The sequence below is a fragment of the Eucyclogobius newberryi genome, unplaced genomic scaffold, assembly GCF_026437365.1.
Source record: "Eucyclogobius newberryi isolate DKJ021-1_F unplaced genomic scaffold, fEucNew1.0.hap1 SCAF_19, whole genome shotgun sequence".
Lineage (NCBI taxonomy): Eukaryota > Metazoa > Chordata > Actinopteri > Gobiiformes > Gobiidae > Eucyclogobius > Eucyclogobius newberryi.
In genome coordinates, this window is record NW_027315823.1 from 8658394 (window position 1) to 8683139 (window position 24746).

General features: G+C 40.5%; 1 protein-coding gene across 9 annotated transcripts in view; it reads right to left on the bottom strand.

Annotated features, from left to right (window-relative positions):
* magi1b (membrane associated guanylate kinase, WW and PDZ domain containing 1b) overlaps window positions 1-24746 on the bottom strand; it is a 122272-nt gene that overhangs the window by 35903 nt on the left and 61623 nt on the right. For 7 of the 9 annotated variants that reach the window (XM_072451635.1, XM_072451634.1, XM_072451630.1 and 4 more), the window contains 9 exons: window positions 14765-14884; window positions 12987-13217; window positions 9702-9927; window positions 9105-9187; window positions 8660-8695; window positions 5634-5691; window positions 4462-4592; window positions 1641-1760; window positions 38-223 (listed from right to left, as the gene is read on the bottom strand). In XM_072451635.1, coding sequence (XP_072307736.1) covers window positions 38-223; window positions 1641-1760; window positions 4462-4592; window positions 5634-5691; window positions 8660-8695; window positions 9105-9187; window positions 9702-9927; window positions 12987-13217; window positions 14765-14884 — 1191 coding nt within the window. The remainder of the gene's footprint in view (window positions 1-37; window positions 224-1640; window positions 1761-4461; window positions 4593-5633; window positions 5692-8659; window positions 8696-9104; window positions 9188-9701; window positions 9928-12986; window positions 13218-14764; window positions 14885-24746) is intronic. The other 2 variants (XM_072451631.1, XM_072451638.1) reach the window with 1 other exon arrangement.

A 24746-nucleotide genomic window follows, 5' to 3' on the forward strand; every position in this document is an offset into this window, starting at 1 on the left:
TCCAAACACTGCACGTGGTGAAAGAGCAGTAAAGTACCTGTCTCCATTTTCCCGTCCAGTGCAGCAGGTCCATCCAACACCAGGCTCTTTATCTGCAGGAACTCGTCAGGCTCGTCTCCTCCCACCACCGTGAAACCAAAGCCTCTGCGACTCTTCTTCAGCTTGGTATTGATGAACGTGCCCTTGAGCTCCGATCGGTTGCGGGTGAAGAATGGCTTTCCCCCTGAACACAGGGAAACACAGAGTAACTACACCGGCGTAACAGCGCTCAGTGAATTAAATGGCCTGTTGTTTTTAATTAAAACTCTTCGGGGGCGTAGTGCGTTCGGGCTTTTGTGCAGTGTCTCACAGGTGTCGGAAAGCACAGTTTATGAGTCTTGCCGAATATGATCCGAGCACAGGATCTTATGCAGACTCTGCGGCTGCATGGAAAGGGCAATATCGATTCCTTAAATGACCAATGAAAATGAGCCAGATAAGACTTCCATTCAACAAAAAGAGTAATGTTTTCGACTGCCCAAATTCAGATGTATAACTGGTTATTTTTTATACTTCTATCTGCAGTAGGAAGGAGGGAAACTTCAATCATCATTTTACAAAAGCACACATCAAATATTTGGTTGGTTTTATAGTTTTCATTCAAACATTTACATTCTATTGCCGTTGAAAATCAGTCTGGTTTGAGATTTAATATAATGGTAAGTTGGAATGGCAGCTTCAGCCACAGGGATCCAGAGAACAAACCATGAAGCCAGCGGGACATGAAAGTGGGCAGAAAGATGAAGAGATTTTTTAAATTCAACTTTGACTGAAGCAGCCCAGTCTGTGGTCAGGACAGAACAGCACTGTGAGGTATGCTGGGTAATGCAGAGCTGGTGATGTGGAGCAGAAAGCCAAAGAGAATATGGGAAACGGCCAACCAGGCAAGAAGATAAAGCAGGACGCTGACCAAGCATACCGTATTTTCCAAACTATAAAGGCACAAAGGATTATGAAGCGCACTGTCAATGAATGGTCTATTTTCGATCATTTTTAATATATAAGGCGCACCAGACTATAAAACACACTGGATTTTAAAGCGCACTTGGATTATAAAGTACACTAGATTATAAAGTACACTAGATTATAAAGTGCACTAGATTATAAAGCAAACTAGATTATAAGGCGCACTGTCAATTATTGGTCTATTTTTGATGAATTTTCATATATAAGGCGCACTGGATTATAAAGCGCACTGTATTATAATTTTTTGAGAAAATATAAGCTTTTTAAGTGCAGCTTATAGTGCGGAAAATACGGTACCAAGTGAAACTGGGGAGAAGCAGTTCATTTTGTGTGATGAGTGATGCAATAGGGAAATATATCAAGTTCTGCACAAATTCTATATCATAACCTAGACAATACAAACAGACAAACTATGCAACCCAGTGAAAAAATATATCTGTATAAACTGGATTTTCCTCAAATATGATAGTCTCCTGCACCGCCAATGCAAATCTGACAGAGAACATGTCAGACAGAAGCTTCGTGGTTGTCAATCCATTAAAACCCGTCTATAGCCCTGAGCGTAGACAGAATATATGAGCCAAATTCCCATTGTTGAACTTCTAATAGGCGACGTGGGAACGAGTCGTCCTTACGTTTCTGTCCCATGGCGTTGGGCACCGCGGGGGTTGTCTGCGGTTCCCTGTAGGTCTCTTGGTGGTTGGCGGCGTAACTGGCCAGTGGTGCACCAGCCATCGTGGAATCTTCAATCCATTCTGTAAAAAGCAATTTGCATATTTTCTCTAGAAGGTTAAAGCAACGATAGACGTCAAGGAATGCAAGGGTGAAATCAACCGGAGCCGCTTGGAGGAACTCTTTGTCACATCTTCAGGTTGTAGGGTGTATTATTCTGATAGTTAGACAGAATTTGATTCATGTGATTTTTAAAGTTCAACCAAGGCATTCAGTGTTTGGAATGAGAAGGACTTTAAGTTTGGGAAGATGTAAGTCTCAATCTTAAATTACACTGCTAACAAGTTCCCCATGATAAAACAGGAACGACAGCGCGGCCTGTCACGATTATTACCATGTTGAATTATTGTAATAAACGTTCGATGAAACTATACTTTTAGGGACTCAATACTTACTGGGAGTACATTTTCTTTGAGTTATTGGCCGCATTTTTGTTATTTTATTTTTTCACTACTCATAACAGATAAAAACAAAAGAGTGTAAGTGTTTTATTCTGCTATTTATGCAAATCAGCTTGTGTTTTTCCTTTTATATATTGAACATTTAGAAAGAAAAAAAGGCTTCACTGGGATTAACAAGATTCAGGACTATTGTGTCATAAAGAAGTTTCAATATTGTAATTTATCATGATATTTTCTGTACAGACATATATAAAAAATGTATTGTACATCAGTGATTCACAGGGCTCGTATTCATAGGTTTCAGCTGTTTTTGAGGACTTTTCACATTTAAAACTTTGAATTTTTCAATGCCACTAATTAGGGTTTGTGTATTTTCTTCTTGCAAAACAATATAAAATAAGACCTGACATTTCAGTTAAAGCTGGATAATGGGTTTTCATTTTTATTCCAAAGTGAAGTTCACGAGCTGGTGAAAAACACGCTTGAAGATATTTAGTTTTTTGTTGTTGTTGCTGGGATTGAGCTGTGTAACCGGGAAAAGAGTCAGCAGGTAATCGAGGGAAATCAAAGACTATCTGCCGAGTGAGCAGGGGGTGCAGAATCCCCCTGTGAGCCTCACTGCATATATATAAATATACCATTCATCTTTCCTGAGCGTATGTACGCGCACAAGGACAGTAAAACACCAGTTAACATCAAAATACAACGTTAATACAGGTATAGCTGGAGCCTGTTAACAAAAAGCAGTATAGACTCACATTGAGGGCTAAACCTTCCTGTGCAGACGCTTCTGAATCATTAATACTGCGCCAAAGCCCTCATTGTAATATGTAGAAATTAAATTTGTAAAGGCTGAATTATGCAGCCGCAAATCATAGTTATGCTTTTATGGATCGATGCTAAGCAAAAAGAAAGTAGCAGGCAATAACAGTAGTAGCTGGGAAAACACACATCCATACAGTAGGCATAAGTGCAGCGGTGGAAGATGTACACCATTTTGTGAGTAAAAGTACAGATACAGGAGCAAAAAAAAAAGGAAAAGTTTGTATATAATAAGTAGTACTTTTAATATACTACAGGACAGAATAGTCCTGAATTTTAGCAAACACATTTCTCAATTAGGGATGTCACGATTATTAGGTTAATCGATGACCATTTTAGAAGCACTATGTTCAATATACAGTATAGCACAAAAAATAGACCTAAATGTAAAGAACTTTATTCTATCTGGCCGTTTTTGTCAAATGTTACTTTATTTTGACTTTCAGAGAGTAAATTTGTGTAAAGCTGGTCACAAACTTGAGGAACAGTAGCAATAATAACCGTGAATAATTGTTAAATTGTGATGTTTTTCTTCCACAATAATCGTAACACTAAGACTTGATATTGTGACATACCAATTCTCAAAGTTTCTGCACTTTTTATATATATATAGAGATTTGTTCGCTCAAAGCCAAGACTTTAAGTCAAAGCCTTTAATCAGGTTGTCACCATGAACATGCTAAAAATAAAACCTCAAACCATAAGAATGTGCTTTTTACTTCTAAGTCCTTGTTAAAAAATGAAGTGGAGCGGAGTAGAAAGTACAGATACCGGCTCTCTCTCACATGTAGGGAAGTAAAGATACTGTGACATTGAGTAAAGTACAGATACCGTATTTTTTTCATAGTTTTGGCCGGGTTGCGACTTCTATGTGATATTATTAGTTATTTTCACATTGGCAACCGCAAGAGGGCGCTCTAGGCTCTAAGCGACGCAGAAGAAGAATCTGCACTTCCTCTACCTCTGGAGATTTGTGGAGTTGTTTAGAAGTGACACCGAGGAAGAATTCAATGGATTTAGTGATTTGGGGTAATACTGATGCTTTGGTAAACTTGTTAGCATATGTTAGCTTTATGCTATAGTTATCTGGTATGTAAACGTAACATATAACAGTTATTCACTTAACACAGTTCGTTGTCTGTGCGTCATGTAGCTGAAGGTGTTACTTTAGCATATGCACATCTAGTCACCATGTTCTCTAATCTGTTATTATTTTAAATTGCATTTCAAGATTAATGTCTTGTTCTTGGTCTTTTATCAAATGAATTTCCCCCCAAAAATGCGACTTATGCATGTTTTTTTCTTCTCTATTATGCATTTTTTGGCTGGTGCGATTTATACTCCGGTGCAATTTATAATCCGGAAAATACGGTACATACAAACGTTGTACTTGGCTACTTTCCACCACTGCGTACAGATACACACATGGACAGACGGGCCATTCGCTCAAATGGGTAGAAGAAAAGGAAAATGACGCCCTGGTTAGGGGCTTGTGACGAACCTCGGATGTAGCGCTCACCTTCGGCCGGCTGCTGGCTCTGCGGCTGCGGCTGCTGAGGCGGCTGCTCCAGCTGTCGGCGCCGCTTGGCCTCCAGCACCGGGTTTTCATACTGGGTCTTTCTGTTGATGTGACTGTGGACCGGGGGAGCAACGGGTAAGTGACGAGAGAAGGTGAGGGAAAGCGAGATGGCCGTTTAGAATGAATAATGTGTACAGGTGGACTCCTACAAAAGGTGGTGTCATTTGCTCTAGAAAGAAATCATAGTTTTTGGACTGAAGTCACAAAATATTCAGTCAAATCCTCCAGTTAATCTTTCTGCCATTTAAAAGGATTGAAAAACATTTTTAAATTCACATTCAATCCATAAAGGAACAAGATTATAAGAAGAATTTGCACTTAAAATATTGTGTACTAAAGGACACCAAGGTGAAAAGTACAAGGACATTTCATTCTTGTTGGTGCTCAGAATTATTATATTTTTTTAGCAATTTTCTTCCCACTTCACAAAAGAACGAAGTCGACATTCTATACAAGTATTACGGATTACCATGTTTTATCTCATTTATTTAATATTATGTTTATTAGACAGGAGAGGAGAGTGTGAAATGGGGATGAGAGAGAGGGGAGGACATACAGTCGGTGTCGGGATTCGAACCCACAACCCGGCTACACTTGGAGCCTGGCATATGTGCGCTGTGCCTTAACCACTAGCCTACCGGGCGGCCCCAGAGGTACATTTTAAATCAATAGTTCACTTGTATGGCATAAAACATACACGGCATACAAATACCTTTAAAAACATGGATTCTTACAAGAGCGGGCTCTCCTTTCCACTGATCTGATCTGTAACTGGCCTGGTAGCGTCACTGGCTTGTCTTTATTAAGATAGATCGATACTGGAAATAATTGCGATTTGCCTGTTAATATTGTCCTTTTGATATCATTGCAATGTTCTTCGACACAATACATGTTCATACCTTAATGTATTGGTCAAACTCTGTTAAAATAAAACTTAACAAAACCAAGACTAAATCAAAGTTATTAAGGTCATTATTTCTTTCAGATGTTATTGCGATATGCTTTGTTTGTTGCGATGCCGATTATTTTTAGCCTTATGGCAAATATCGATTTCATTTAAAATTGTGTTGCATTTGCTCTTCACTGTCACTTACTCAACGTAGTAGACCCCGTACACTGGATCGTCGATCTTCTCCCATCCTGGTGGAAGTTCTAAACGGGGAGAGGAAGAAAAAGAAAACTTAAGTCGATGCCGACACGACAGGGGAAATACGAGCGCCCGCGGATAGCGGTCCGAGAGAAGGTCCACGAGACGCTAAAGTGAGTGTGAACGTCCCCGGGGCAGCCGTGACTCGAAACCCTTCACACCTCGGCTGCTCGTCGCTTGACATTTCAGAGTGTCGGATAAGAACGCAGGTAGACCCCCCACCCTCCACACCCCCGCAGGGACGAATGGATGGATACGTGGATGGATTAAGAGATGGAGAGACAAAAAAAGAGCAAAAATAGCAAGAAAGATGGACGGCGGACAGCGTTTTGTTCGAGGAATATGGAATCAAGAGAAGGGCTAAAGTTAGGGTGACCAGATTTTCTAATTTAAAAACTGGGACACACCCAGGTTGCAGTGGGAAATAATAATAAAGGAGTAAAGAATGCAGCTAATCAAGTACATTTTTATGCACTCGATCATTCACACCTCTTTCACGGCGAACGTGTGAGTCAGTGTATAATCCGAGGGCCTTTAATCAGTGGAAATAAGTGCATATTTGTGTTTTTTGGTTATTCTAGAGCCAGATTTTCTCTAGTTTGGCTAAAGAAACAACAATATATTCCCTTCTTTGCTGTCGGAAGGTCTCAGAGTGGTCAAAACTGGGACAACTGGGACACGTCTTGCATAAAACTGGGACAAATCAATGGTTTTTGCCACACCTGCCGGGACAGGGCTCAAATCGGTGACTGTCCCGGGTAAATGGGGACGTCTGGTCACCCTGGCTAAAGTGCAATGTTTATCCCGCGCTGTTCATCAGAAAACACGAACCCACTTGAAATGCGTTATTCGGTTCTTGTCGTTATTGCCGGTCGATGTCGGAGGCGTCCAATTAGCCGCGCGTAAAGATCGCAGATAGTCCGCGCGCGTAATGTAGCGGTTTTACATATTATTACCCTTGGCCAATTACGGTTAGCCCGGCGATTACAGTCCTCCAGCTCGAGTCTCCCTCCGTTGCTAATGAGCTGCCTTAACGTGGAGTCAAGCGCACAGGCACCGCAAAGAGACGTAAAGCCCGGCGCGCCACTGATGCTCTTTAACCGATGGAGATGCCCCGTCCACATTTACATTTGACAGCCAGGAGTTTATCGTAAAGGGGGGAATTGTGCGCAACTGTTGGAATGTTGAAAGCAACTCGGTTCGACCCGGCGACACCAACGAGAAAAAAAAAGAAAGAATCTACAATCCGTGCTGACTCGCTAAGCAGGGGTGAATGGGATTTACAGCGTCGAGGGCGACATTGGCGAGGGTAGAAATGTGAGTCATCGCCGTTTTCTATTTGACATTGCTTTCCCCCCCGCAAGTGTCGTAAGTGCGCCGTTGCGAAGGACAAGTGGCGGGCGATAGTGACGAAATATTTATACCGTATTTTCCGGACTATAAGGCGCACCTTTTTTCATAGTTTTGGCCGGGGTGCTAATTATTTGGGAGATTATTCGTTATTTTCAGACTGGCAACCGCATTTCACATGTTGATTATTTTCACACAGACAACCACCAGAGGGCGCTCTAGGCTCTAAGCGACGCGAAGAAGAATCTGCACTTCCCCTACCTCTGGAGTTTGCAGAGTTGTTTAGAAGTAACACAGAGGAAGAATTGAATGTATTTAGTACTGATATACTGATGCTTTGTTAGCATGTTCTTTATGCTATAGTTATCTGAATAACTCTTAATATGTTACGTTCACATACCAGACACTTACCACAGTTCTGTCTGTGCGTCATGTAGCTGAAGGTGTACACCTATTCACCATGTTCTCTAATCTGTTATTATTTTAAATTGCATTTCAAGATGAAATGTCTGTTCTTGGTCTTGGATTTTATCAAATAAATTTCCCCCAAAAATGCGACTTATATATGTTTTTTCTTCTCTATAATGCATTTTATTGTCCCAATAAGACGTCGTTCTGGCTCTTCAGAAATGTGCAGGATTGTTCGTTTAAATTAGAGTTTAATCGGCTCTTCTTGCAGATTTTACATTCTTTTTCATCAAAGGCAATATTAGAACTGGACATGTTTGTATCCAATTGGCATTTTTCTTCTATACGTTGGGATTAAATGTGCGATTTATGCCGTAATCGTAGCATTCTGTTCAAAGTGCACATTTTCAAGCGCGTTCCAGGAGCTTTAACGTTTGAGATAAAGACTGAAATCTGAATAGCTAAACTAACAGGAGAAACTGTCGATTTCTAAACTATAGCGTTAGCAGCCTTTATACACAAATAAAATTATACTTTGATGATTGCAAAGGACTTAAATAATTGCAGTTGTCGATTTTGCTGATTGCGAGATTTGCGACTATTCAAACTGTGATTTCGGTTTGCTTTATATCCCGCAGCCGTTGATAATATAGTCAGAGTTATATTAAGTGAGCGAGGAGCTGCAGAAAGAACATGTATGGTATTTGTAATTACATCGATTTCTGCTCATGAATAACTCAAGGACATTGATAGCGAATCTGGTCATCTATAGCCGTGTGCGTGGTGAACCTTAAGGTCTCAAATTAGCAGCTCCTTTAGATGTTCGCCGTAAACAAAACACGGTGACATTTGAAAGTGAGGATGAACACAAACAAAATGGAACCGAGTAAGTGTAAAAAGGGCAGAAAACCGTGAGGTGAGGGAAGTCGACGCATTACCCTTCACGAGCAATGTAAATGAATTGATTTTGCATATTAGACCTTGTCAATAATATGCCTTAAGTCCATCAAACTGTGACACAAGTGCAGCTGCATTTGCCAAACTAATTGTACTGATGGAGCAGTGTTAAGTCTGTTAGGCAAGTATTAGTAGAATGTGCTTTTGTTTTATGACTCAAAGGCGTCTGTATTCAGAATGTCTGCAGTACAACGTTATATTTAAAGGTCGATCGATACACAGCAAGCTAGAAAGGCGTACGCTTTTATCTCTACTCACCTAAGTCATTGTCCAGCTCTTCTGTGTGCACCCCTTCTGCTCACAAAATCAGGAGGATGACAACGGATGGAGAGAGAGAAGAGTCAGTAAATATAGCCACGAATACAAATATTGAAAACTAAATAACATGGGTGTGTTGGTAACAAGAGCACAATAGTTTCTGTCACACAATTCACTCCATTAAAAACAAAAAAATACTCTAGTTCTGCAATAAGAGCGGCTGAAACTGCATGTTCAAGAAACATACTGCAAATGATGTCATCTCTGTTTGAACAGCAGCACAAGCAGCACGCAACTAGCTCAACACTGACCCCTATGTGTCACACGGAGTATCATAGCATTGTTCTACTTATTAGCAAATGTAAACCAATTAAACAACACAGATCTGTAATATGTCATAATACTGGAACATCACATGTCAAGTTCGAGAGATAAACAAACTAACCATCATCTTCACTCTCTTCCAGGGGTTTCTGAGGCTTGTCCAGGCACCGAGGGTCTATCCACGAGGTGGTCTTTGTATTGTGGCTACAAAACAAGAAATACACATTTACTCACAAACTTTAGATGAATGCACACCGTTTTCTTACAGATTTAGTCACTTCATGATCAATTCCAAGCGGGAACCGAGATGATATGGCCTTCCATTCTGCTGGATTATACAGCTCAGTGCAATTAAAGATGAGCCTGAACCAGTCTTATATTAAGAGATTTTATGGAACGCTCTGAAGTGAAATCCTCCATCGCCAGATTTAAATCCAAAAGAAAGTCAGAGGATTTAAATAAGTTCAGGCACGGGGGGGTCAAACATCACTGAACAAGACGCTCTTGCACACAAAGTCTTTTGTCAATTTCTTTAATGCATCTCAAACGTATTACCAATATTTTGTTTTTTGCCTTTAGTTTGTTCTATAATGTGTTTTTGATACAAGCAAAAACATACCTTACAGTAATATCTAAGTTGCTGGTATTCATATATTAATCTTATTAGCTTTGGTTGAACATCTGGAGTACGCTCATGTGAATAAAGAATCCCACTCACTCTATAAAGTAGACCTCTCCGTTCTCTGTGTAGGCCATCTCCCAGTTGTCCGGCAGAGGTCCCAGCGGGTCCTCTGGGGGAGGCTGGCTCAGGTGAGGGTGGGGCTGCTGTGCGCTCTCCGTGGTGACCGCTGGTGAAGGGGTCGTCCCCAGGTAGGACGGGGCACTCTGATGGGGGGGAAAGGGGCGCACCGAGTGATGAAGCTCCTCAAATTCACTTGAGTCTCCTGCAAAAACAAGTGAAAGTCACAGGGATGTTAAAAAAAAGCAGCTATAGTAATGCCAAAGCTGTACACAAGCAACAGAAGAGCTATTTCAACAAGTACTGGTAAAAGCTATTGTTTAAGAGTTTGGTTAAAGTGGACATTCTATATAAAATCAACTATAATGAAGTTTTAATTATATTACAACAGTGTTCGATCATCACGTTTGAGTACTCTTATATGGTCCTGAATTTGAGGTTTAAGTGGAAAATGACTGTTTTCACCTACCCCCTATGCCCACCCACTGCTTTTTTAAATCAAGACTATGTGTTTAGACTTTTTTTTAAATAAATACATACATAAATGACTATCTGCTACTTGATACGGTGAATACGCTATATCAGTTCTGCAGTTTTGAACATGACATCAATAGACTTGTTTCTATTACTACCGTATTTTCCGGACTATAAGTCGCACCTTTTTTCATAGTTTTGGCCGGGTGCGACTTATATACTTATATTTATATTTATACTTATACTCCGGAGCCACTTATGTGTGATATTATTTGTTATTTTCATAATTGCAACCGCATTTCATACTCCAGTGCAACTTATATGTTTTTTTCTTCTCTATTATGCTTTTTTTGGCTGGTGCGATTTATACTCCGGAAAATACGGTAAGTAGTTTTAGAACAATATAGCAGTTTATAATTAACAAAATGTAAAATGAGGATCTACTTATGGCATCGTTCCGTACCTGACAAACCCCTAATGTCTTCTTTAAGTCATTCAAGTAAATTTAGAACCATGTCCATTGTTTCTTCCCCATCTCTCACACAGGGAAGGTCAGTGAAGGCTCTTGTAGTAAAACTAATAGTCAAAGAACCACCTAGGAATACGTACAGTACACAATATCTGACCTGATAATCAAGCTCGCAGACAATACTGGCCGATACTGTAATATCATTGGTCTTTTACGCAGCAAAGTCAAACGAGTCGTCGTACTTTTTGAAACCTTTTCCACCCTGACAATACTTTAAAACCAACGTTTGACTAATCCAGAGACATCCCGCCTTTCCTTTGAACCATTTGCTCGAGTTCACACCTCCGTCTCGAACTCGCAAGTGTCGTTTTCCACTCTCAAGCGCGACTGCCACCTCCAAACCACAAATAAACGTACTTTTGATCCCATCACGTGACAAACACACGGTAACTGCGAAGACGTCAACAGACCCATTTACAAAGGTGACTGCTTACTTAGGTTTATTTTGTGTTATAATCATGATTAATTAAGGTCACGATATACTAAGCATGTCAAATGTTTTGTACTTAATCCTTCGGAAAGTTTGATTTCTCAAAGCTAGAAACATAATTGAACAAGCGGCGACATATGGGACGTAGACGATGACAGAAAATTGAGTTTCGCAGTTTTTGCTCGTAAAAATCGCGATATTGTGACATTTATAGCGGCGAAGTGGGTCAAAACATGAAGGTTCAAAAAGTCCATGCAGATATATTGACTTTTGAGCAATTCTTCCCTTATTGCTTGATATTAATTTCTATTCAAAGACAAAACTAGCAAACACTTTAAGCAAACAAACGGTATAATTACACGGGAGGTTATGCCTTCATGTTAACAGCCAGGTGGCACTATTTTACATGTTTTCTACGTGTCAATGCAGACATGTTTAATAAAACCCAGGCACAACTTACTCACCGTTCCACTCAGAGAAAAAAAAAAAGGCAATAAAACAGACGTTTATCTCTCCGGGTTGTTCTCTCTTCAACTACGTGTCCATGTTGTATCTATCCTCATTCACAAACTGGCTCTTTCTCTGACAAATCTCATAAAAACTCACCATCCCTTCCCAGCTCCTCCTCCCTCCTCCTCTCACTCTTTCATTTCCTGCCACCTTGTGTTACTTCAGCTCCTTCTCACACCAAACACTTTCTCTCCTGTCCAAACTGGGCAGCACAAGGAACGTGAAAGCATAAAAGATGTCTGGGGGAAATGTAACGTGAAATGTAATGTGAAATGTAATGTGAAATATAATGTGAAATGTAATGTGAAATGCGGTTAATAGACTTGATACGTCTGTAGATGAGGCACACGCATGCTCGGGATGTCTGATGTGCGTTTGGTCATTTCACTGTTTGTCAGTTTGTGTCTGTTTTTAATGTTGCTTAATTATGCCTAGTCTTGTCATAATTAACCATAAACCTGGTCAAAACATAACCCCATAAATGGACTTGGAGTATACTTCTTTATCAGAGTGATTAGGTTTTAAACAAAGCACTTTGAACTGTTTCGGTATTGATATCCCATTTGACTTCAGAACCATGTCCCTGGGCCTTAAAACCCTGCCATGGAAACAATAAATGGATATTTTTGGAGCATTGTGGCTGAAGGGGAAAAGGCCATTGAAAAAGAAATGGACGACACAAACTTAACAGACAATAATAACTGAAAGTCAAAAAAATGGAAAGGGAAATTGATTTATTTGACAAATTTTGGACCGTATGGGACACTATATGCCTTAACATTTAGATGTCTTATTGTCTGGAAAATACGGTATTTATTTTTTAAGTAGAACATAAGTTGCACCTTTTTTCATAGTTTTGGCCGGGGTGCGACTTATACTTATATACTTGTACTCCGGAGCAACTTATATGTGACTTGATTTTTTATTTTCACACTTGCAACTGCATTTCATACTCCAGTGCGACTTATATATGTTTATTTCTTCTCTATTATGCATTTTTTTGGCTGGTGCGACTTATACTCCGGTGCAACTTATAGTCCGGAAACTACAGTAAATAAGAATGTTTAGAATGTCACATGAATCTATTCTATACACTATTGTGGTTGAATAATCAGCAAACTCTGAATATAATATATATATATATATATATATATATATATATATATATATATATATATATATATATATATATATATATATATATATATATATATATATAATGCCACGTACTTGTAAACACTAAAGGTCAACAAGTACGTGTGCATGTATTGTAAAGTGACCAGATTAGCCCCGCCCCCGGCCCTTTGCGACCCCTTCTTACCTGTGAAGCTATTGTTCATGTCGGGGAGGTCGTCGTCGTCCTCCGGCTGTGTCTCTGCAGGCACTAGTCCAGCATTGTGCATGTCATGGTAGGACTTGGAGCGCAGGGAAGAGGAGTACTGCGAGCCGGGCAGGCCACCACTGAGCCGGTCATCACCACCACCGCTGCTATTGCTGATCACTTTCCCACTGGGGGGCTGCAACGGCGGCTTGGGCGTCCCATAATAGTTACCTAGGCGATGGAGCGAAAAGCCAGAAAGGGATTGGATTAAAAGTGGGAGGGGTGTGAGAAGGGGGAGTTGGAGAGTTTGGGTGTGCCATTGTATGTTAATTAAGTGTGTGCTGCAATGACTGATGAACACTGTGAGAAACTAGTTTGGATTTGAATAAGGTTCAGGACAATATGAATTAAATTTATCATAAACCTCTTTTGTAGTTTATTTACCGAAATGAAATAAAAAATATTATAAGCTGCAATTTGCAATGCAATTTTTTCATGTAAAATGGCCAAAATGGCACATTTAAATCTGAAATATAGGTTTAGATTTCTCAATTTTGAAGACATATCGGATACAACAAAAATAACAGAGGTGAGTTAGTATATCTATCAATTAAATATTTCAGTAAACTAGATTGTTGGTGTAAAAAGTGTTTTCAGGGTTAAACGTGTAATAAATCAAGATTAGAAACAAATCCTTCATTAGGATCCCTAAGTTTGAGGTGTGTGACTTTAAGGCCTGATTGTGATGTCCCTATGGGAAAAAAGTCTTAAATATAAATCTATAGATGCAAAATTAAATGATCAATAATGCACTTTAAGATGTTTCAATGTTTCCATGAAAAAGCTTCTATGTCGAGAGAGGGACCAGTCTGTAGTGTTTTACTCTAAACTCCTACATGACAAGGGAAACAACGATAAACACGATAAACACTCAACAAAACACAACAAAATACAACAAAACAAATAAAATAACTTGCATTTTAAAGCAGAATGAGATCAAGGCTTGTGGAAGAACCTACTCGTACTATACTCTACTATACACTTACTATAATGGAGAAAATGAAAAAATAAACCTAATAGCAAAATACAATTATTCAGAATTTTGTTACTACTCACTACATTAGAATTGTATTTTTGGAGTAAAAAGTAAAATTGTCTGCACTTCAGTGGATACTTTTTCACTTTCACTTTTAATACATCAGACAGCAAATATCTGTACGTTATACTTAATACTTCAAGTAAAAAGTACTAAATTCCATATGTTCTCAGGTTTGTGTTTTAGCAAATTCACGATGACAAAATTTGTCATCGTGAATTTGCTAAAACATAAACCTGAGAACATAATGGTCTAAAAGGTCCGGCTTGAAAATATAAATAAAAATGCCTTTATAAATAAGATTCAGTTGCTACTGTTAGACCAAAATCAATGGAAATTCCTTATCAAAACCCCTCCATCACTTTACGCAATACTTTTACTTAAGTACCCATTAAAAAAAACTAGTAAGTAACAAACTCTAGTACGTAATCCACTGGTTGGGGCATAATTAAGTTTAAAAGAATGTCTAAATGACTAATTCAGGCAGCTTTTATTCCTTAGAACTTATCTTTAGTCTATATAACTGGTTTAGCACTGGTTTAGTGACAGCATGCACCAGGACTGGACTTCAAAATAAATCTAAAATAAGATAAAACAAGCAGATCCCTTTTGCAGAGAGCAGTTGATCCCCCACGTCGTGATCAAAGAAGATTCAAAAGCAGAACCGGTGGTCTCCTCTCACCTTCGTATGAGCCCGTCTCCAGCAGGGTCCCGCTCTTCTCCAACTTCAGGAACTCCTCCACCGACAGGAAGTTGTAGTCCACGCCGGGAACCTCTCCGTTACGAGGGGGGCGGGTCGTACCTGGACACCCAATCAGAGGAGAGAATTTGTTCAGAGAGACCGAGCGGTGAAACGTATCGCTGGCTTTTGGCGTCTAAAGCGGGATTTCACGCGAGGGTAGAATGTGAGGCGTCGGAGTAGCACCTTGGCGGGGTCCTACCATATGTTTGGCTGAGAATGTGTGCGAATGTGGCTTAGCGTGGCGTCTTTAATGACTTAACAGTTGGTCGCCGTGGTGTCGACGGTAAATAGCTTACGGCAGAGGCAATCGTGAATCTGATGGTGAAATGAACAGTTTTGACTAGTCTTCCGCATTGTTTTTAGTAAATAAGACTGTGCGATATTAAAGATTTTAATTGGATTTGCAAATTGGCCGTTTGACACATATTAGTGGTGAAATTATTTGTTTATTGTAGAACTTTAGTAGTTCATAAATAAATACATGCAGCCTTTGCAACTTGGCCCTTTTGATTTGTATTAAATGGGAAACATGGACAAATGGACATTATATTGTAGCTAATGTTTTGTATGTAACTATATACAGTACTTATATGAACATGTGTTTGTATACGTGTATTTGGACGATATATGTAGATAAATGCAAGTTCTGTTTATTTTTCTGCTCTTTTCTTGCAGTATAATGTAATCCTTCTCGCAAAAAATGTGTATTCGAGTAGTAATGGTAGTTCAAATATTGTGCATCTTGGGATTGCAAGCGACATCATAAAATGTATAAGCCTAATAAAAAATCCACACTGTTACGAACTAATAAATAAGCAGAAAAAGCACTCAAATTGTAATGAATAGATTTTATGCAAGATGCGCCAGTCCATCCAGAGCAAATGCTTCTCTTTATTTGTTTGTCAAAATTGTGTGAAAAGCGCACTTTGACTTTATAGTACAATAATAGCAGTATCCAGAAGTCTACTGCTATGTACATTAAACTTAATTCTACCGATCCTTAGTTGGCGTGACCTGAGATACACCACTGCAGATGATACAGAAACAACACGCACCTCATAATCCACACATTTCTATAGTAACATGAGAGGCTTTTTCTTTTCTTTTCTTTCTTTAATCTGTTCATCTCCCAATCAGTGAACCTCCGGTGGGTGGGTGGGCGTAAGAGGGTGAAAATAGAAACACGGATAGGGGGGGGATAAGAGCTGGGGGAACTCCTGCTGCAGCCGTGTGCAATAACAGAGGTAATAAATCACACGTGTGCAAAATCCCTATTCACTGCACCCACACAAACATGCAGCATCTCCGGAAAGACGAAGGAGGTTAAATGCGTTAGCTGCTCTCTGGAACGGCACGCATGATCTGAACGAGACGCCGCCAGTTAAAAAAAAAAAAAAATCACAAGATTCTTCTGTTTCTTGTCGGGGATCGAGATATGAGGAATGGTTTGATATGCTTTCTTTCTTTCTTTTTTCAAGCTAATAATCCAACATCTGCCTTGTTGTTGTGGTCGATAATCGATATTTGCAGAGAAACATGTTCAACACAAATTAGTAAGTGTAAAGTTCACAGATTAACATTTCACTTTCTTTGCTATAAACTTATCTGCTGCGTGATTATATAAACCTACAGCCATATGTTTATATAATACTTTAGATGTTTCAAAAAGGCAAATCTGATGCCGAGGACAAAACTGGGACAATCTGACACATGAGAACAGAGACCGGAACAGTGCAGAGAAAAATATAGGTGCCAAATATAATACTACAACTACTGCTACTGCTACTACTACTACTGCTACTGCTACTACTATACAATATGGGTGTAATACCAATATATGGGGAAACCTTCTAATATCATCAATATCCGATATAGTATACCATCCCTATATGACTCTAAAAAGGCACAATTATATTTATATGACAAGTAAAAATAGAAAAAAATGCAGCTTTTAAAATAATTTGGAAAAAGTCCCTGCGCATCAATGAACTAAGAAATCTGCAACGGCCTAGAACATTTATAAGCTAGTTAAAGAGTCTGATTTAGCTCCATAGGGGGGAAAAGTATATATAGGAAACAGAAAATACACAACTTCAAACTAACATTTCAGTTTGACGCCAGTAGTTTGACGGAGTTGGCTGCTAAATTGAAACGAAAACTGCTGTCAAGTGTCAAAACTATAGGATTAGAAGCTTTGGATTTGCAAATTCACAACTTCCACTTCCAAGAACATTTATAATATTTACTGAATAACTGTCATGTCTTATTTCAGGGACTTTTAGGCACTAGGCTCTACTGGACAAGGCGGGGTGGAGTGAAACGGGGATGACCAATGATACACTCAGGTTTATTTACTCTATTCTCGCCCAGCTCCTCCCACAGAGCTTGAACCTTTGCTTGCCCTTTGCTTGGACAATTCATGGCTAATGGGTTAATTCGTTCAATATGGCATGTGACAAACGTTCCTTTCATTGAGAGGTGAGGGAGGAGACGCCAAAGCAAAGGAAGTCGGAGGAAGTGGGACTGGGCAGCGGCCAAAATAACTATAGTCTCGTAGATTTGACCGGCGCAGACTGTTGCAGAACTGTTCAGTCTGTAACTACGGCATTGTTCCAATAATACGATATCGGAATCAGAAAAAGGTTTATTGCCATTATCAATTAACAGCGCAACATGGAGATGGGGTGCAAAATAAAACAATGATAAAACAACCTATATAAAGTCACAAAGAAAAACAAATCATTCAGCTGTATATTGGCATTGGGTTTACATGGATGGACCTATGATATAATAGCAACATAAAGATATTTAGATTGAAATCCTACATAAGCTGTTCAGAATCAAACGGGCAGGAGCTGACAGACATGCCAAGCGGCTGACAAAGAGGAGGGAGGTTACAGTAAGGCTGAAAATTAGTAAAGCAGGAGGTTAGGAGGAAGCGACAGGGGCTGAGGGATAGAAACTGTAAATACACTGTTGTGGTATTCAGGAAACGAGGAGAAAATGAGAGCAACCTCAAGGAACCAGAGGAAGAAGGACGACATATTCAGACTGAGACTGGGTCATACAGGTTCAACTCTTTTGTTGCATAGAAGAGATAAGTGTCAATGGGAATGTGCGTGTGGTCAGGGACAGGGGTCTGTTGAGCATGTTGCCAGGCTTAAAGACACACTTCAGCATAAAGTCCGTGAACAAATGTTACAGTTAAAAGATGTGTCGGAGTGTGGATTCAAGGGATGCAATTTTGAAAGATTCCTGTCTCAAACTGATTACACCAACGTAGTTCAAATAAAACATTGTGGTTCACACTGCTTTGCTTTGCAGTGAGGTCCACAACACCATTTACAGGTGTCAGTTCCTCTCACACAACACAAGTTTAAGCCTGATGCCCTTGGAGAGTTTAAAAATGGGTAAGATGCACCCTAAAAGCGAAAGTAAAAGATATAAAAGATACAAACTCATCCTCGCAAAGCCTCTGGTTGTTAGGAATGTGTTAGTAAAGTGAGAAATGAGTCTGGATTGCAGCAAACTCTGTCATTTAAGATTTGACAATGGTATAAAATCCGGTAGAGCCTTCTTTAACTGTTTCAGGGTCCATCTGATTAAATAAGTTGTTATGGGATGAAAATAGAATCAGACATCTCACACTTTGTTGTTTCTTGGCCAAATACAATGTTTCTAAAGTAGAACAGTGGACAGTAAAGCTAGTCCACCATGTGAAGTCATACCAAGAGTAAGTTTCCTTATTTCCATATCATTCCGTTTATATTATACTATACAGAGCAAACTATAGTATAGGTTTAGTACGTACACAGGCTTAAGAACATCAGAATGATCAAAATCATATGACGATTAAAGATTAAAGAATGACTATAAAAAGGGTTAAGCTGATGGCATGTTTTGATTTTTGCCACGCAATGAAAAAGAAACTTAATAAGCCAAGCATGTGTCGGCATAATCCATCTTTTGGCACATAATAAAGATGATCTGAGCCTTTAAAGTGCTTTCACACTGCTGGAGAGGAGGGTGGAGGAAACGGAGCTCCTACATGAAAGGAAACATCATCAGAACATATATGAACTACACAGACAGCACAGACTGTAGTGATTTGTTCCCGATATAAAAGCTGTACAAATGTTTAAAAAAGCAATTAAATCCACACACTGAATGAGAACCACTTCTAAATTACTACCTGACTAAATTACAATTACTTTTGTGATTAGATTGTGAAACCTCTCAAAGAACACATTTTACATTTCAAAATTGTCTTTCAAGTAGAATCAAATTCAAATTGAATGAAACAGTTTGGTAGTCACAATCATTAGCTCGAAAGGTCTAAGGCCAATCCCGTGTCAGTAAAACGGTGCATGTGTCTCCTGTTTTATACAACCGCCACAGGGCACCACCCACTGTGACCAGATCAGGACTAAATGTGCCATTAGGGCTGCATCTTTGGTCAGCGCTCACTCTCGTTATCGTTCAACGGATAAAACAACTGTAATAAACCAGGACTAAAACAGATTTGAAGCAAAAAGTACCACCATCAAAGGAAAGTGGTGATCAAGCATGATATATACCATATTTTTTCATAGTTTTGGCCGGGGTGCGACTTGTGTGATATTATTTGTTATTTTCACACTGGCAACCGTTCTTCCCGATCACCTCTCTCCAGGTGTCACTGTCATTGCCCACGTGGGCGTTGAAGTCCCCCAGTAGAACAACGGAGTCCCCGGTCGGTGCACTGTCCAGTACCCGTCCCAAGGACTCCAAGAAGGCCGGGTACTCTGCACTGCTGTTCGGCCCGTAGGCCGCCACAACAGTGAGAGACCTGTCCCCCACCCGAAGGCGGAGGGACGCGACCCTCTCGTTCACCGGGGTAAACTCCAACACGTGGCGGCTGAGCTGAGGGGCTATCAGCAAGCCCACACCAGCCCGCCGCCTCTCCCCACGGGAAACACCAGAGAAGTGGAGCGTCCAGCCCCTCTCGAGGAGATGGGTTCCAGAGCCCAAACTGTGCGTGGAGGTGAGGCCGACTATATCTAGTCGGTATCGCTAAACCTCCCGCACAAGCTCAGGCTCTTTCCCCCCCAGCGAGGTGACATTCCATGTCCCCAGAGTTAGTCTCTGTGTCTGGAGATCTGGTCGCCGAGGCCCCTGCCGTCGACTGCCGCCCAGATCTCTATGCACCGGCCCCTTATGGATCCTCCTGCGGGTGGTGGGCCCACGGGAGGGCGGCCCCACGTCGCTCTTTCGGGCTGTGCCCGGCCGGGCCCCGTGGGGTAAGACCCGGCCAAAGGCGCTCGCCATGGAGCACCCATCCCAGGCCTGGCTCCAGGATGGGGCCCCGGTGACGCCGATCCGGGCGATGTAAACTGCCTTGTTCGTGTTGTCATCATAGGGGGCTTCTGAACCGATCTTTGTCTGACCCGTCACCTAGGACCTGTTTGCCTTGGGAGACCCTACCAGGGGCATGAAGCCGCCGACAACATAGCTCCCGGGATCATTCGGGCACTCAAACCCCTCCACCACGGTAAGGTGTCGGTTCAAGGAGATGGTCCGATGCAGTCGCTGCATCGGACCGTTGTGGTAAAGAGGGAGCTGAGCCGAAAGGCAAAGCTCTCTATTTACCGGTCGGTCTACGTTCCTACCCTCACCTATGGTCATGAGCTTTGGGTAGTGACCGAAAGAACAAGATCGCGGATACAAGCGGTCAAAATGAGTTTCCTCCGCCGTGTGGCTGGGCGCTCCCTTAGAGATAAGGTGAGGAGCTCGGCCACACGGGGGGAGCTCGGAGTAGAGCCGCTGCTCCTCCACGTCAAGAGGAGCCAGCTGAGGTGGCTCGGGCATCTGTTCCGGATGCCTCCTGGGCGCCTCCCTCGGGAGGTGTTTCAGGCATGTCCCACCGGGAAGAGGCCCCGGGGAAGACCCAGGACACGCTGGAGAGACTATGTCTCTCGGCTGGCCTGGGAACGCCTCGGGATCCCCCCGGAGGAGTTAGAGGAAGTGTCTGGGGAGAAGGAAGTCTGGGAGTCCCTGCTCAGACCGCTGCCCCCGCGACCCGGCCCCGGATAAAGCGGCAGAAGATGGATGGATGGATGGATGGACACTGGCAACCGCTTGTCCCATGTTGATTAATGACTTATTTTTCGGTGCGACTTATAGTCTGGAAAATACGGTATATATATATATTTTTAATGAATGAGTAGGTGACAGTAATTGGCCCACAAACAAAGCTGATTGTTGAGATTAGTTTAAATTCACAGGATGTAGTGCTGGGATCTACAACAGAATCCCTCTGTGATGTCATCAAAAGGCGACGTGCCATTGAAAACAAAGATGATTTACACATAACTGATGCAATGTTCTGACAGTTTAAATTCTTCAACAAAAAAATAAAGATTGCTATTATTGTTTGTCAAATCATAAATGATGTGAAATTAATATGGATTTTGATTTTTGTTTACAGTATGGTTGCTAGGTAACAGTTGTGGAATTAGCTCTACCTAAGTCGTATCTGCTGCTCAAGTTCGACCAGTAAGTACAATTATAAACTTGCCAAAATTGGTCAAACTGGGGACAAATACGCCCAATGTTTTGTGAAATATGCATTTAATTATCAGACGAGAGTGAAATATTGATCAAATTATTTACACAAATGGAAAAATATTGTCATCTAGCCTTATTTTAAAGTTTACAACGTCACTTTTTTTTACTTTAAAGGATATATTCTCTATGTTAAAATTTGGAGCGTCTTCAAAACGACATTCACGATAATATCAAAATGTTGTTTTTCAATGCACCTTTCCCCAAACACATGAGAAACCCTGTGACCACGTTATACGCAAATCGATATCCAATAGCCAGTCACAACCCTCCCTCTGACCTTGGCCTTTCTCGCCCCTCCACATCGTCACTCACTCATGGACAGAATCAATAGTAAATGTCTCTTTTCCTGTCATTCCACTGAGCGCAGTCAACAACAACAACAACAACAACAACAACATCCCATATGAGCGAACACCATTTTAATAATACAGAACTTTTAAAGAGGGAATCTCTATTTGGAGCCTGAGATTGTGTGTCTGTCCCCGATCTCAGTGTTACCATCTCCGACATCATTATAAACGGTTGGAGTAATAAACCTTAACTTCTAGAGCAAAAAGAAATGATCAGTTTGCTTCAGGTCTGCAATTTGTAACTGACATAAAACAACAAACCATGACTGACACAAAAGAGAAGTATTCCCACTGCAATTAGATCTGCATTTTTTTTTAAACAATAGGATCTTGTTTGGAATTTACATTTTACTGACAAAAGACCTATGAACCGACAAACTAATACAAGAATGACATGTTTGTACATAGCTAAACTACAGGGTTAGCAGCTTTTATGCTTACTATTTGTCGTATGTGGAGGAAATTATGGTCCTTCAACTACTGCAGCCTTTGCGATTTGCCAATTGCGTCCAGTCAAACAGCAATTTAGATTAATCTCGCAGCGCTAGCATCCAATTCAAAACACTTGTCGACTCAGACTGCTGAAAGTGTCTAAGAAACTAGATCTCACCAATTTGTATTTATTTATTTTTCAAATTACCGGTATAGAGTCTGAAATAGAAGTTCGGAGATTAGAGCCAGGCAAAGGCAAGTATTTATGAAGACACCCCATCTCCAACTGAAAGCAAACACAATATATTTTGGCAATAATTAACCCTTTTATCGTATTTTCCGGACCATAAGTGGCACCTTTTTTCATAGTTTTGGCCGGGGCGCGACTTATACTTATATTTATACTTATATACTTTTATAGTAGAAAAAGCTTCAGTTGTAGTCATCTGGACTCAGTTTGAAAAATAGACGTTTCGACTCTCATCCAAGAGTCATTGTCAATAAAAGAATTTAGGTCGAGAACTCCGATATTAATACTATTCTGTGGTAAGACCCGCCCATTGGGAGGAGCCTTCCTGAAGTAGAAAGAGTTGTTTGTTTCAACAGAAACTCCCCCCTTGTATCTACCAAGCTAGCCTATTCAGAATCTTAATGGGCTATTAGAGACCTCTTTGTCTTTGTGAGACCCTGGCTCAACCACCCTGAGTACCTGATTAGCATCTGAATGTCCTCTACCTTTCCAGGGGTTCAGTAACCCATTATAAATAACAGGAAGATTAAACCTTAGCCCTCCATTTCTGTTTAAAGAAGGTCTTTCTTTTTTAACAGAAGGCTCCTCCCAATGGGCGGGTCTTACCACAGAATAGTATTAATATCGGAGTTCTCGACCTAAATTCTTTTATTGACAATGACTCTTGGATGAGAGCCGAAACGTCTATTTTTCAAACTGAGTCCAGATGACTACAACTGAAGCTTTTTCTACTATGGAACACGCCTGGACGAATGAGGGATTACACCGACTTATATACTTTTACTTTGGAGCAACTTATATGTGATATTATTTGTTATTTTCACACAATGCAACCGCATTTCATACTCCAGGGCAACTTATATATGTTTTTTCTTCTCTATTATGTATTTCTTGGCTTATACGGTAGGTGTTTGAAAAGCATTACAGATCAGTACAAATGGTAATACTTTCGACATCTGAGAAAATGCCCTCCAACTTAATTTGATTTTGCAACTTTGGCCTATTAGTCGAATGGTTCAACAGTCTTGAGGTGAAGACAACATGGAGCAACGCACAGTCACGCACAGCCACGCACAGCCACGCACAGCCACGCACAGCCACGCACAGCCACGCACAGCCACGCACAGCCACGCCCAGCAACGCACAGCAACGCACAGCAACACAGCAAAAGCAGATAACTGTTGGGCGCAATGCATTATGCACTTTTTCTATTTTTATTTAATGCTTAAAACAAAATACTTTTATCCCTCGTTAGATAAATGTATAGCCGTCTCCTTTGTAACATACTTTTTTAACGTTACATACAATTGTGAAGCTACCGGAGCTGGATGCAAACTCACAACGCTGCAGCCAGTTCATACGCCGGGCACATTAGTCTTTCACTCCAGCATCGAGCAGCACATAACCGATTTTGTAAGTTCTCCAAGGGCAAAACATTTTAATCTTAAAACTTAAAAAAAATCTTCTACATACTGTGTTTTCCGGAGTATAAGTCGCACCAGTCAAAAAATGCATAATAGAGAAGAAAAAATGCATATACAAGTCGCACTGGAGTATAAGTCGCATTTTTGGGGAAAATATATTTGATAAAATCCAAGACCAAGAACAGACATTTAATCTTGAAATGCAGTTTAAAATAATAACAGATGAGAGAACATGGTGAATAGGTGTACGTATGCTAACGCTAACACCTTCAGCTACATGACGCACGGACAGAACTGTGGTAAGTGTCTGGTACGTTAACGTAACATATTAACAGTTATTCAGATAACTATAGCATAAAGAACATGCTAACAAGTTTACCAAAGCATCAGTTTTACCCCAAATCACTAAATCCATTGAATTCTTCTTCCTCTGTGTCACTTCTAAACAACTCTACAAACTCCAGAGGTAGAGGAAGTGCAGATTTTTCTTCTGCGTCGCATAGAGCCAAGAGCGCCCTCTTGTGGTTGCCAATTTGAAAATAACGAATAATACCACATATAAATTGCTCTGGAGTATAAGTTGCACCCCGGCCAAAACTATAAAAAAAAAGGTGCGACTTATAGTTCGGAAAATATGGTATTTGTTAAGTCACTTGAGGTCTGTTTTATTTATTCGTTCCTAACTCATTACACTGCATAAACACAGCACAAATGTTTACTACTTTTGCCTACATAAGCCTTACACTCGTCATAAAATAAAAACATATTTAAAATGGAGAAGATGTTAACGCTTTGCCTGAAATATTGCACAGTAAGGCATTAAAAGTATATGTAATAACGTAAGTATGTAACGTAATGTA